The sequence below is a fragment of the Salmo salar genome, chromosome ssa09, assembly GCF_905237065.1.
Source record: "Salmo salar chromosome ssa09, Ssal_v3.1, whole genome shotgun sequence".
Lineage (NCBI taxonomy): Eukaryota > Metazoa > Chordata > Actinopteri > Salmoniformes > Salmonidae > Salmo > Salmo salar.
The window spans coordinates 123,044,667-123,057,238 of record NC_059450.1 but is presented as its reverse complement, the minus strand read 5'-3'; the positions used below and the strand labels follow the sequence as shown (position 1 = coordinate 123,057,238).

General features: G+C 41.0%; 1 protein-coding gene across 1 annotated transcript in view; it reads right to left on the bottom strand.

The window, feature by feature from the left end:
• Positions 1-12,572, bottom strand: part of fa70b (FAM70B) — a 34,100-nt gene that overhangs the window by 6,044 nt on the left and 15,484 nt on the right. Inside the window, exons 5-6 of the mRNA NM_001141443.1 lie at positions 5,743-5,823; positions 5,482-5,567 (exon numbers count right to left, since the gene is read on the bottom strand). Coding sequence (NP_001134915.1) covers positions 5,482-5,567; positions 5,743-5,823 — 167 coding nt within the window. The remainder of the gene's footprint in view (positions 1-5,481; positions 5,568-5,742; positions 5,824-12,572) is intronic.

Genomic DNA, 12,572 nt, shown 5'->3' with positions numbered 1-12,572 from the left:
CAGAACATCTCATTTCAGAGAGCTCTGGAAGTTGTTCCACATAAAGGGCGCAAAGAGACTAAAAGCAGCTTTACCCACAGTGTTATTCAAGCCTGAGGCCAGGTATGGTCATTTGTAAGTCTAAATTTAATGAATGATGATAGATGATTAGGAAGTTTCTGCATGAGTGCTTTGTAGATAAACACAAGAAAATGCTGCTCTCTCCTTACATACAAATAGAACTAACCCATTTTACAAAACACAATGATCAGTTCTATAACCATCACCAGTAATAACAGCACAATGGAAAACAGCATCTAGTGGTTTAATTGTAGATAGATAATATCCCCATAATCCAAAATAGATATAAAAGTGGCCTGGACAATTTCCTTCCTATTAACAAAAGTCGGACATGCATTGTTTCTATAAAAGAAACCAACCTTGAATGTAAACTTCTTCACCAGCTCAGTGACATGTTTTTAAATGACAGTTTGTCATCAAGCCAGATATTTGTAGGAAGGAACTCGCTCTATTTGTGTACCGTTCAAACTAGTCATTACAAATTAATTTCATCTGAGTTTTGGGACCTAGAAAAAAACATGCATTTTGTTTTGTTTGCACTAACTATAGATCCAATAGTGACCTCTGAAGTGCTTGAAAATCAAACTTCAAATATGAAAAGACTTGGCCAACCGATTGCGCAACGAAATACAACACTGTATCATCGGCACACAAAATATATATATATATATTTTTTTATTTTTTATTTTTCAGCATTACCAATGTTATTTATATAGATTGTAAACCGTAGTAGGCCGAGTTTCGAACCTCCTTTATGTAACTCAAGGATCTCCGATTTGTCCCCATCTACCTTGATGGCCTGAGTTCATTGAGATAATTATGAAACCATCGGCAAGCATCAGTACCCAACCCTATCGAGGATAACTTATTCAACAGAATAATATGGTCTTCAGATGGCACCGACAGACATGGCAGCTCTGCTTCATGCTCCTAAGCAACTTTGCAGTATTTTGTTTTTTTGTGTGTTATTTCTTACATAATTAGCCCAGAATTTTTTTTGTGTTATTACATACAGCCGGAAATAACTTTTGGATATCAAAGCGGCAGTAACTCACCAGCAATACGACCAGGAATACGACTTTCCCGAATTGGATCCTATGTTCGTACACCCCAGGGCAATTGAAATTATCCCAGAGGCCGCTCCAAGATGCCAATGCCACATGTACTTTGTGCATGACACTAGTCATTTTTCCAACAATTGTTTACAGAGATTATTTCACTTATAATTCACTGTATCACAATTCCAGTGGTCAGAAGTTTACATACACTGAGTTGACTGTGCCTTTAAACAGCTTGGAAAATTCCAGAAAAATATGTCATGGCTTTAGAAGCTTTTGATAGGCTAATTGACATCATTTGAGTCAATTGGAGGTGAACCTGTGGATGTATTTCAAGGCTGACCTTCAAACTCAGTGCCTCTTTGCTTGACATCATGGGAAAATCAAAAGAAATCAGCCAAGACCTCAGAAAAAAAATTGTAGACCTCCACAAGTCTGGTTCATCCTTGGGAGCAATTTCCAAATGCCTGAAGGTACCACATTCATCTGTACAAACAATAGTACGCAAGTATAAACACCATGGGACCACGCAGCCATCATACCGCTCAGGAAGGAGACGCATTCTGTCTCCTAGAGATGAACGTACTTTGCTGCGAAAAGTGCAAATCAATCCCAGAACAACAGCAAAGGACCCTGTGAAGATGCTGGAGGAAACAGGTACAAAATAATCTATATCCACAGTAAAACGAGTCCTAGATCGACATAACCTGAAAGGCCGCTCATCAAGGAAGAAGCCACTGCTCCAAAACCGCCATAAAAAAGCCATACTACGGTTTGCAACTGCACATGGGGACAAAGATCATACTTTTTGGAGAAATGTCCTCTGGTCTGATGAAAAAAAATAGAACTGTTTGGCGATAATGACCATCGTTATGTTTGGAGGAAAAAGGGGGAGGCTTGCAAGCCGAAGAACACCATCCCAACAGCGCCTCTTCAACCTTGGATGCTGAAAAAATTTGACTTGGCCCCTAAGACCCTCAGTAACCTTTACAGATGAACAATTGAGAGCATCCTGTCGGGCTGTATCAGCGTCTGGTACGGCAAGTGCACCGCCCGCAACCGCAGGGCTCTCCAGAGGGTGGTGTGGTCTGCCCAACGCATCACCGGGGGCACACTGCCTGCCCTCCAGGACACCTACAGCAGCCGATGTCACAGGAAGGCCAAAAAGATCATCAAGGCAATCAACCGCCCGAGCCACGGCCTGTTCACCCCACTATCATCCAGAAGGCGAGGTCAGTACAGGTGCATCAAAGCTGGGACCGAGAGACTGAAAAACAGCTTCTATCTCAAGGCCATCAGACTGTTAAATGGCCATCATTAGCCGGCTACCACCAGGTTACACAAACATGCACCTTAGAGGCTGCTGCCCTATATACATAGACATGGAATCACTGGCCACTTTAATAATGGAATACTAATCACTTTAATCATGTTTACATAATGCTTTACTCATCTCATATGTATATACTGTATTCTATTGTATGTATTTTAGTCAATGTCACTCCGATATTGCTCGTCCTAATATTTATATGTTTATTAATTCCATTCTTTTACATTTAGATGTGTATTGTTGTGAATTGTTAGATACTACTGCACTGTTGGAGATAGTGAAATGCTTGTGAAATGCTTGTGTTCCTACACCCGCAATAACATCTGCTAAATATGTGTATGTGAACAATAAAATTTGATTTGATTCAGTATCAAAAGCTTTTGACAAGTTTGGCAGCACAATTCTTTCTATCATCTAAGGCAATTGCAATATGATTTACAACAAGCTTGGTAGCCGTAGTGGTGCTATGTTTAGGTCTGAATCTGGATTGATTAACATTATGAGTACAATTTACAGATAGAAAATAACGTATCTGTTGATTGACCAATGATTCTAGTATTTTTGCAAGACAAGGGAGCCTGGAAATGGGTCGATAGTTAAAGATCCCTACCATCTCTGCCCTTATGGAGAGGTAGCACAAAAGCTGCTTGCCACACTTTTGCAATATTTCCTGATACTAAAGTTAAATAACAAATGACCACCATTTCTTTCAAATAGGAAAGCAGCTGAGATAAAATGCTGATTTTCAGTCATTTTTGCAGGAGTCTAAAACTACTTGCTTAGGCGGGAAAGTAGAGAAATTAGAGGGATCTCTAACAGTCTGTCATAGCGCTAAGGAAGTCGTTTGATTTGACCTGTTTAACCCGAGGTAGTGCACCTATTTCTCAATTGCCTAAATAGCTGCCAATCAGCTAACGAGACAGTTTGTCTAGCCTTGGCCCAGGCCTGATTTCTTATCAAGAGGTCTGCAAGTACAGGAGAGTACCATGGGTTAGTTTGTGGGGTCTTTATCAGCCAGAGGTAAAACTGCATTAGAAAAATTCAAGTACCATAATAGGGTCTGGTATGCAGCTAGTAGAAGAAATGTTTTTTTCAAAATAATATAGATCATGAAGGAGCGCCAGGGTCAAGAATTAAAATAAATTCTCTTCACAATTCTACTATGGTCAGAGTTTTTCGATTTGGTGTTTGTAATGCAAGCAATAGGGCAGTGGTCACTGATATAATTAGCAAAAACCACTAGCCAAATATTTATGGGGATGGTAAAATCAGGATAAGGTCAATCAAGGTTTTTTACATTTATCCGAGTGGGTTTCATTATAATCTGAAATTATTTATAACCCTATCTGGTTGTGGCTGGGGTAGCGGTAGACTGCATCAATAAATATATTATTTTTTTGGCTTATGGACATAACCAGTAGCTCACATATTTTGGGGACAGAAATGCTAAGAGAGCATGACGCCATAAGAAAAGATCTTACAAAAATAGCCAGCCCTCCCCCTTTTTTGGTCTATCACATCTGAAAATGGTGTAGTCCGCAATGGCTACTTCCTTATCCATAATGAAATTATTCAGCCAGGGCTCTGAGATAACCAGAACATCAGGGCTAGTGTCATGCACCCAGACACCCAGAAAGTCCAGTCTAGACATCAGGCTTCACACATTTATATGTAACAGTCCAAGCCCTCTGTGAGATTTGAAAACAGCAGGAGTATCCATGTTGACACAAGAGTCAATAGAACTGGATGAGCTAGCCACAAAAGGCTTCCTGATTGGATTTAAAGTTGCGGAGCTAATAGTGGAATTCAGGTAAATATGCACAAAACAAACTATTGACAATACCCGTATGGGTATGAGCACATCTAGAAAAATGATAGCTTGATATAAAACTATTAATAGCGTAGGTGACGTTAACAGTGGCTTCCTTGTGGGACTTCCACGGCGAGTGACGTGCCTCCATGGCTGGTTGGCAGGGTCAAGAATAGGAACATCCACTAAGTCATCTAGAGGCATCCTACTAATTAAATTGGATAGACGACACGGAGGCAACACTCCCACCAGGCCAGAGCAGCGTCCAGTTACTGGAGTAGAAGAGATAGTAGGCGGACGTGGATTCCCCAGTAGCTTGTGTAAGTTCTCTACGTGTTTGCTAAGAGTAGACACTTCGCCTCTGTACTCCTCTGCTACATTGAAAGTCCGGACAGTCCATATTGTCCCGGAATAGAGCAAAATAAAACCGTTGAAACCGTTCGTTAGCGACCTCCATTTGAAACTACAGACTAGCTAAAATAGGCAGGCTAACTGGGCTTCCGTGTCTCTCTTGATAGAAATGTACTAAAAGTTTACTATTAGCTACAGTGGGTTTGCACCCTGCCACCTGAAACAAGCACAGCCTGTGAAATGGAAAACGCACAAGCAACACAAACCTGAGTCACACACCAGTATGGAAAACGGAGGACTTGCTCACTGTATGGATACTGCCTACACATACACTATACGAGCGGGAGATGACCAACTTGGTTCTGTAGAAGCAAGCAGTAAATTGTGGTGCAGTGAGCCAAAACACCGGTCAAGAAGAGACAGGTGGCAGGAGCATTTGCTTACCAATGAGCAGCATGGTGTGAAGGAGCAGTGAATGCTGGGAAGTGAGATGAGTTGGTCTGTACACCATGTGACCTGGCTAGGACAAACTCTGCACTCGTTTGAGCCTACTTCAGCTTAAATAGGTCACAATCGCTCCACACCTTATCATTGTGATAGCTAATGTGTGAAGAACATTCTGACACCAAATGCCTTCCAAGCATCACACAAGTGGGTGGGTGCAACACATTGCTGATGTGAGGGGTGAGTTACCACACATACTGTATATAAAGTTATTTTAGCACTGCATTTGTATTACTGGTTGGATGTACCGCTTATCAGGCTTGCTTCCAATAAGAATGACAGATCTATAACATTTCCATCAGAAATTTGTTGGGTAGTACACAAAGCTACATGATGGACCTTTTAACGTTGGTGTATCTTTGACTCACTTGGCACAGTCATAAAGGTCGCAGCAGTAGCAGGTCCCACTGCGTACCTTCATCTTACATGACTCCGTGAGACCCTGGCATGGCACCTGCAAGAGGAGGCAGACACTCCAATCAACAGTATTGAGTGACAGGTACAGTACAAGCAGAGATTAGTCAAAGGTGATTTCCCCCTGCCAGACAGCATGTACCACATGTATTTTCTGAATTGGATAGTATAGCTGACACAGTAAATCATATTGCTATGAGTGCAGTTGTACTTACAGAGGCATAGTAATTCTCATAGATGTAGCTGTTTCCACTCGTGTAAAACTGGCATCTTCCTGCTTTCAGAGGACGGACATCCTGGTGTAGGAAGGGAGGGAGAGAGACAGACAGACAGACAGACAGACAGACAGACAGACATGATATCTTAATGCATGAGAGAATTGAATAGACTGCAGTTGTATAGTCTAAAGACAGTTGCAATGACTCCATCCATTTCCAGCACACACCTTTTGAATAGCATTACCAATTACACTCCAAATCGTTCTGGCATTGTAAAGTTCTCCAGTAAAACAGAAGACGGATATAATATATATATATATATATATATATATATATATATATATACAGTGAGTGTACAAAACTTTAGGAACACCTGCTCTTTCCATGACATAGGCTGACCATGTGAATCCAGGTGAAAGCTATGGCCTCTTATTGATGCCACCTGTTAAATCCACTTCAAACAGTGTAGATGAAGGGGAGGAGACAGGTTAACAAAGGATTTTTAAGCCTTGAGACAATTGAGACATGGACTGTGTGCCATTCAGAGGGTGAATGGGCAAGATTTAAGTGCCTTTGAAAGGTGTATGGTGGTAGGTGCCAGGAGCATCGGTTTGAGTGTGTCAAGAACTGCAACGCTGCTGGGTTTTTCCACGCTCAACGGTTTCCCGTGTATCAAGAATGGTCCACCACCCAAAGAACGTCCAGCCAAATTGATACAACTGTGGGAAGCGTTGGAGTCAACATGGGCCAGCATCCCTGTGGAACGCTTTCGACATCTTGTAGACTCCATGCTGCATCAGATGACCTGGCCTCCACAATCACCCAACCTCAACCCAATTGAGATGATTTGGGATGAGTTGGACCTTAGAGGGAAGGAAAAGCAGCCAACTAGTGCTCAGCATATGTGGGAACTCCTTCAAGACTGTTGGAAAAACATTCCTCATGAAGCTGGTTGAGAGAATGCAAAGCTGTGTTTAACACTTTTTTGGTTACTACATGAGTCAATATGTGTTATTTCATAGTTTTGATGTCTTCACTATTCTACAATGTAGAAAATAGTAAAAATAAAGACAAACCTTGGAATGAGTAGGTGTGTCCAAACTTTTGACTGGTACTGTATATGTTAAAAGCAGAACGGTTTTGCTAAGGGGTTGTAAACAGATAGTAGTTATGTACTACGCTGTTCAACACATACTGCAGATAAGTATTTATAGCAACTAGATGGACACTATGTTGGAACTAGTCAAGTTGACATCTGTAAATACCGAATACATATAAATGTAAGATCTTAACTTGATCACCCTGTTGTAGAATAACTTTCCTGCAATGCAAGAAATGTAAAACTTGTAGTGTATTTGAGGTTTTTAGAAGGCTTCTGAGGTTTGTAATTTCCACTTTGAAATTTCAGACTTGATTTTCACTTATGAAACATTTATCAACTCCTTCAAAAATGCTGATTAATTATAATCTACAAAATAATTTACATTTCCTGTTGCTGCAGGATTATCTTCCTGCTTTAGCAAACTTGCTCAAATTAAGATCCTACATCTGTACAGAGCATTGGAATGTTTCTGTGACAAAATCTAAGCATAAGCGTTGATAGAATCTAGAGACAGACATCTAAGCCAGATGACTGTATGGACTTGATTTGGCCGGTTGATAATTGTGAACAGAACTATGGCCTAGTAATATTGACAGTATGAGGAAAGGCTAAACATTTAAATGTCAAATTGCTACACTTCTCCTTATAAAGGGATACAAATGAAAATCTATAACATTTATGGAAAAAAATCGATCCTTCTTTTTCACTTTAATACTAATCCCTTCCAGGGGTCAAATCCTACTTGGAATCAAAAATACAAATAAATGTCAAATGAGTGGTGTGGGGGTTGCTTACAGATCAAGACTTATTGGGAAACAGACAACCAGTGGAGTCTAGTGCCCCTATTCCCAAAGTGGTCTCATAGCATTTCATATTATTCTGTACGTAAATCCAAGACACTGCTTTTAGTATGATGTGTTACATTTCGTATGGTATACAGTGCATTCGGAAAGAATTCAGACCCCTTCACTTTTCAACATTTTGTTTTACGTTACAGCCTTATTCTAAAATTGATTAAATTGTTTTTTCCTCTCTCATCAATCTACAGACAATACCCCATAATGACAAGGCAAAAACAGGTTTAGAAATGTTTTGCAAATGCATTACAAATAAAAAACTTAAATATTACATTTACATAAGTATTCAGACCCTTTACTCAGTACTTTGTTGAAGCACTTGGCAGCGATTACAGCCTCGAGTCTTCTTGTGTATTGTTACGGCTGTCATAATGACCAAAGCGCAGCGTATGTATCGTTGCACATTTTATTATAACTGTGAAACTATGCAAGACATACAAATAAACTAATGAACAAAACAACAAACCATGACGAAGAGGTGCAACATACACTTACTCAAAATAATCTCCCACAAAACCTAGTGGGAAAACCAACAACTTAAATATGATCCCCAATTAGAGACAACGATTACCAGCTGCCTCTAATTGGAGATCATCCCAAAAACAACAACATAGAAATACAGAAACTAGAACCCCACATAGAAATACAGAAACTAGCCAAAACCCTCAACATAGAAAAAAGAAACTAGAACCAACATAGAAATAAATAAACTAGACAAAAAACCCTGTCACGCCCTGACCTACTCTACCATAGAAAATAAAAGCTTTCTATGGTCAGAACGTGACATGTATTATGCTGCAAGCATGGCACATCTGTATTTGGGGAGTTTCTCACATTTTTCTCTGCAGATCCTCTCAAGCTCTGTCAGGTTGGATGGGGAGTGTTGCTGCACAGCTATTTTCAGGTCTCTCCAGAGATGTTCGATCGGGTTCAAGTCCGGGCTCTGGCTGGACCACTCAAAGACATTCAGTTACTTGTCCCGAAGCCACTCCTGCATTGTCTTGGCTGTGTGCTTTGGGTCATTGTCCTATTGGAAGGTAAACCTTCGCCCCAGTCTGAGGTCCTGAGCACTCAGGAGCAGGTTTTCATCAAGGATCTCTCTATACTTTGCTCTGTTCATCTTTCCCTCAAACCTGACCAAAATCAAATCATATCAAATTGTATTAGTCACATTCTCCAAATACAACAGGTATTTGTATTTCACCTTACAGTGAAATGTTTACTTACAAACCCCTAACCAACAATGCAGTTTAAAAAATAAAAACAAATACCAATAAGAATAAGAAATAAAAGTAACAAGTAATTAAAGAGCAGCATTAAAATAACAATAGCGAGACTATATACAGGGGGGTACCGGTACAGAGTCAATGTGCGGGGGCACCGGTTAGTCGAGGTAATTGAGGTAATATGTACATGTAGGTAGAGATATTAAAGTGGTATGCGTAGATGATAACAACAGAGAGTAGCAGTGGTATAAAAGGGGGTGGGGGCAATGCAAATAGTCTGGGTAGCCATGAAGAGGGAGGTGTTTAATCCCAGGGTCCTTAGATTATTGATGAGCTTTGAGGATACTATGGTGTTGAACGCTGAGCTGTATTCAATGAATAGCATTCTCACATAGGTGTTCCTTTTGTCCAGGTGGGAAAGGGCAGTGTAGAGTGCAATAGAGATTGCATCATCTGTGGATCTGTTGGGGCGGTATGCAAATTGGAATGGGTCTAGGGTTTCTGGAATAATGGTGTTGATGTGAGCCATGACCAGCCTTTCAAAGCACTTCAGGGCTACAGACGTGAGTGCTATGAGTTGGTAGTCATTTAGGCAGGTTACCTTAGTGTTCTTGGGCACAGGGACTATGGTGATCTGCTTAAAACATGTTGGTATTACAAACTCGGTCAGGGAGAGGTTGAAAATGACAGTGAAGACACTTGCCAGGTTGTCAGTGCATGCTCAGTCCTGTAGCTTAGCATCTGCTTCATCTGACCACTTTTTTATTGATCGAGTCACTGGTGCTTCCTGCTTTAATTTGTGCTTGTAAGCAGGAATCAGGAGGATAGAATTATGATCAGATTTGCCAAATGGAGGGCGAGGGAGAGCTTTGTATGCATATCTATGTGTGGAGTAAGGGTGGTCTAGAGTTTTTTTCCCTCTGGTTGCACATTTAACATGGTGATAGAAATTTGGAAAAACGGATTTAAGTTTCCCTGCATTAAAGTCCCAGGCCACTAGGAGCGCCGCCTCTGGGTGAGCGTTTTCCTGTTTGCTTATGGCAGAATACAGCTTACTGAGTGCGGTCTTAGTGCCAGCCTCAGTCTGTGGTGGTATGTAGACAGCTACGAAAAATACAGATGAAAACTCTCCAGGTAGATAGTGCGGTCTACAGCTTATCATGAGATACTCTACCTCAGATGAGCAAAATCTCGAGACTTCCTTAGATATTGTGCACCAGCTGTTATTTACAAAAATACATAGTCTTCCGCCCCTTGTCTTACCAGACGCCGCTGTTCTATCCTGCCAATACAGCGTATAACCAGCCAGCTGTATGTTGATAATGTCGTCGTTCAGCCATGACTCCGTGAAGCATAAGATATTACAGTTTTGAATGTCCCATTGGTAGTTTAATCTTCCACGTAGGTCATCGATTTTGTTTTCCAAAGATTGCACGTTTGCTAGCAGAATGGAAGGCAGTTGGGGTTTATTAGATCGCCTACGAATTCTCAGAAGGCAGCCCGCCCTCTGGCCCCTTTTTCTCCGCCTTCTCTTCACGCAAATGACGGGGATCTGGGCCTGTTCCCCTTGAAAGCAGTATGTCATTCACGTCGGGCTCGTCGGACTCGTTAAAGGAAAATAAGGATTCTGCCAGTTCATGGTGAGTAATCACAGTTCTGATGTCCAGAAGTTATTTTGGATCATAAGTGATGGTAGCAGAAACATTATGTACGTGAAATAATGAACAAAAAAACACAATTGGATAGGAACACGTAAAACGTCAGCCTTCTTCTCCAGCGCCATTTCAACACTATTCTCCCAGTCCCTGCTGCTGAAAAACATCCCCACCACCATGCCTCGTGGCGATTGGCATTCAGGCCAAAGAGTTCAATCTTGGTTTCATCAGACCAGAGAACCTTGTTTCTCATGGTCAGAGAGTCTTTAGGTGCCTTTTGGCAAACTGCAAGCGGGCTGTCATGTGCCTTTTACAGAGGTGTGGCTTCCGTCTGGCCACTCTACCATAAAGGCCTGATTGGTGGAGTGCTGCAGAGATGGTTGACCTTCTGGAAGGTTCTCCCATCTCCACAGAGGAACTCTGGAGCTCTGTGGAGCATCGGGTTCTTGGTCACCTCCCTCACCAAGGACCTTCTCCCCTGATTACTCAGTTTGGCCGGGCGGCCAGCTCTAGGAAGACTCTTGGTGATTCCAATCTTCTTCCTTTTAAGAATGATGGAGGCCACTCTGTTCTTGGGGACCTTCAATGCTGCAGAATTGTTTTGGAACCCTTCCCCAGATCTGTGCCTTGACACAATCCTGTCTCGGAGCTCTACGGACAATTCCTTCAACCTAATGGTTTGGTTTTTGCTCTGACATGCACTGTCAACTGGGACCATATATAGACAGCTGTGTGCCTTTCCAAATCATGTCCAACCAATTGAATTTACCACAAGTGGACTCCAATCAAGTTGTAGAAACATCTCAAGGATGATCAATGGAAAAAGTATGCACCTGAGCTCAATGTCGAGTCTCATAGCAAAGGGTCTGAATACTTATGTAAAGAAGGTATTAATGTTATTTATTTTTAATACATTTGCTATGTCATTATGGGGTATCATGTGTAGATTGATGAGGATTTTTTAAAATTCATTTTAGAATAATGCTGTAACGTAACAAAATGTGGAAAAAGTCAAGCGGTCTGAATACTTTCTGAATTGACTGTATATTCATTTGTGGATGTCCATCATCCATTTCGTATGATGTCTTATGAATTACAATTCTTATGATATGTTACGAATTGCAAAACGTACAATATGTTACGAATATGATATGTTACGTATTCCAATTTGTTGTGGCTAACGTTAGCTAGGTGGCTAAGGTTAGGAGTTAGGTTGAAGGGTTAAGATTAGGGTTAAGGGTTAGTGGAAGGTTTAGCTAAAAGGGATATGGTTAGGGTTAGGGGAAGGGTTAGCTAATATGCTAAGTTGTTGCAAAGTAGCTAGAAAGGAGTAAGTAGTTGCAAAGTTGCTAATTAGCTAAAATGCAAAAGTTGTCCGTGATGAAATTTGAACACGCCACCTTTGGGTTGCTAGACGGTCATGTTATACGCCCACACATCCACCCCGACCAACCATCCTTCTTTCATTTTTGCTTTAAGTAACCTATCTGTAACCATACCAAACCTAACATATCATACTAATTTGGGTGTCAAGGACTTACATTTACTATGTTACGTCTAGTCTATGAGACCAGTCTGCTATAGCCAAAGACTTATTTCTGTCTGCTTTTACTTTCTTGCTCACAGTTTAGAGAAAAACAGAAGAAATGCATAATTTACATAATGAATCATTGCATAGAAAAAAGAATAAGAAAACACTCACTTAGATACATAATACATGGCATATTGTCTACCTTGTTCATTTGGGGGTATTATTGGTGCTTTGTATTTTACAATTCACTTTTGGTTTCTTTAGATTTTTTTAATAGGGCTTTGATAGAGAGGCAAACATTCCTAGCTGAAGCTTTGCGATCACTGGTCTAATAAAATAACTTGCTTGCTGGGTTCCCCAGCCTTCCTCCCACTACATACTAACACGGACAAAGATGCCCTGCACAATCAGGCAGGCATGTAGACAGACAGACAGGCAGGCAGATATACTGTGTAG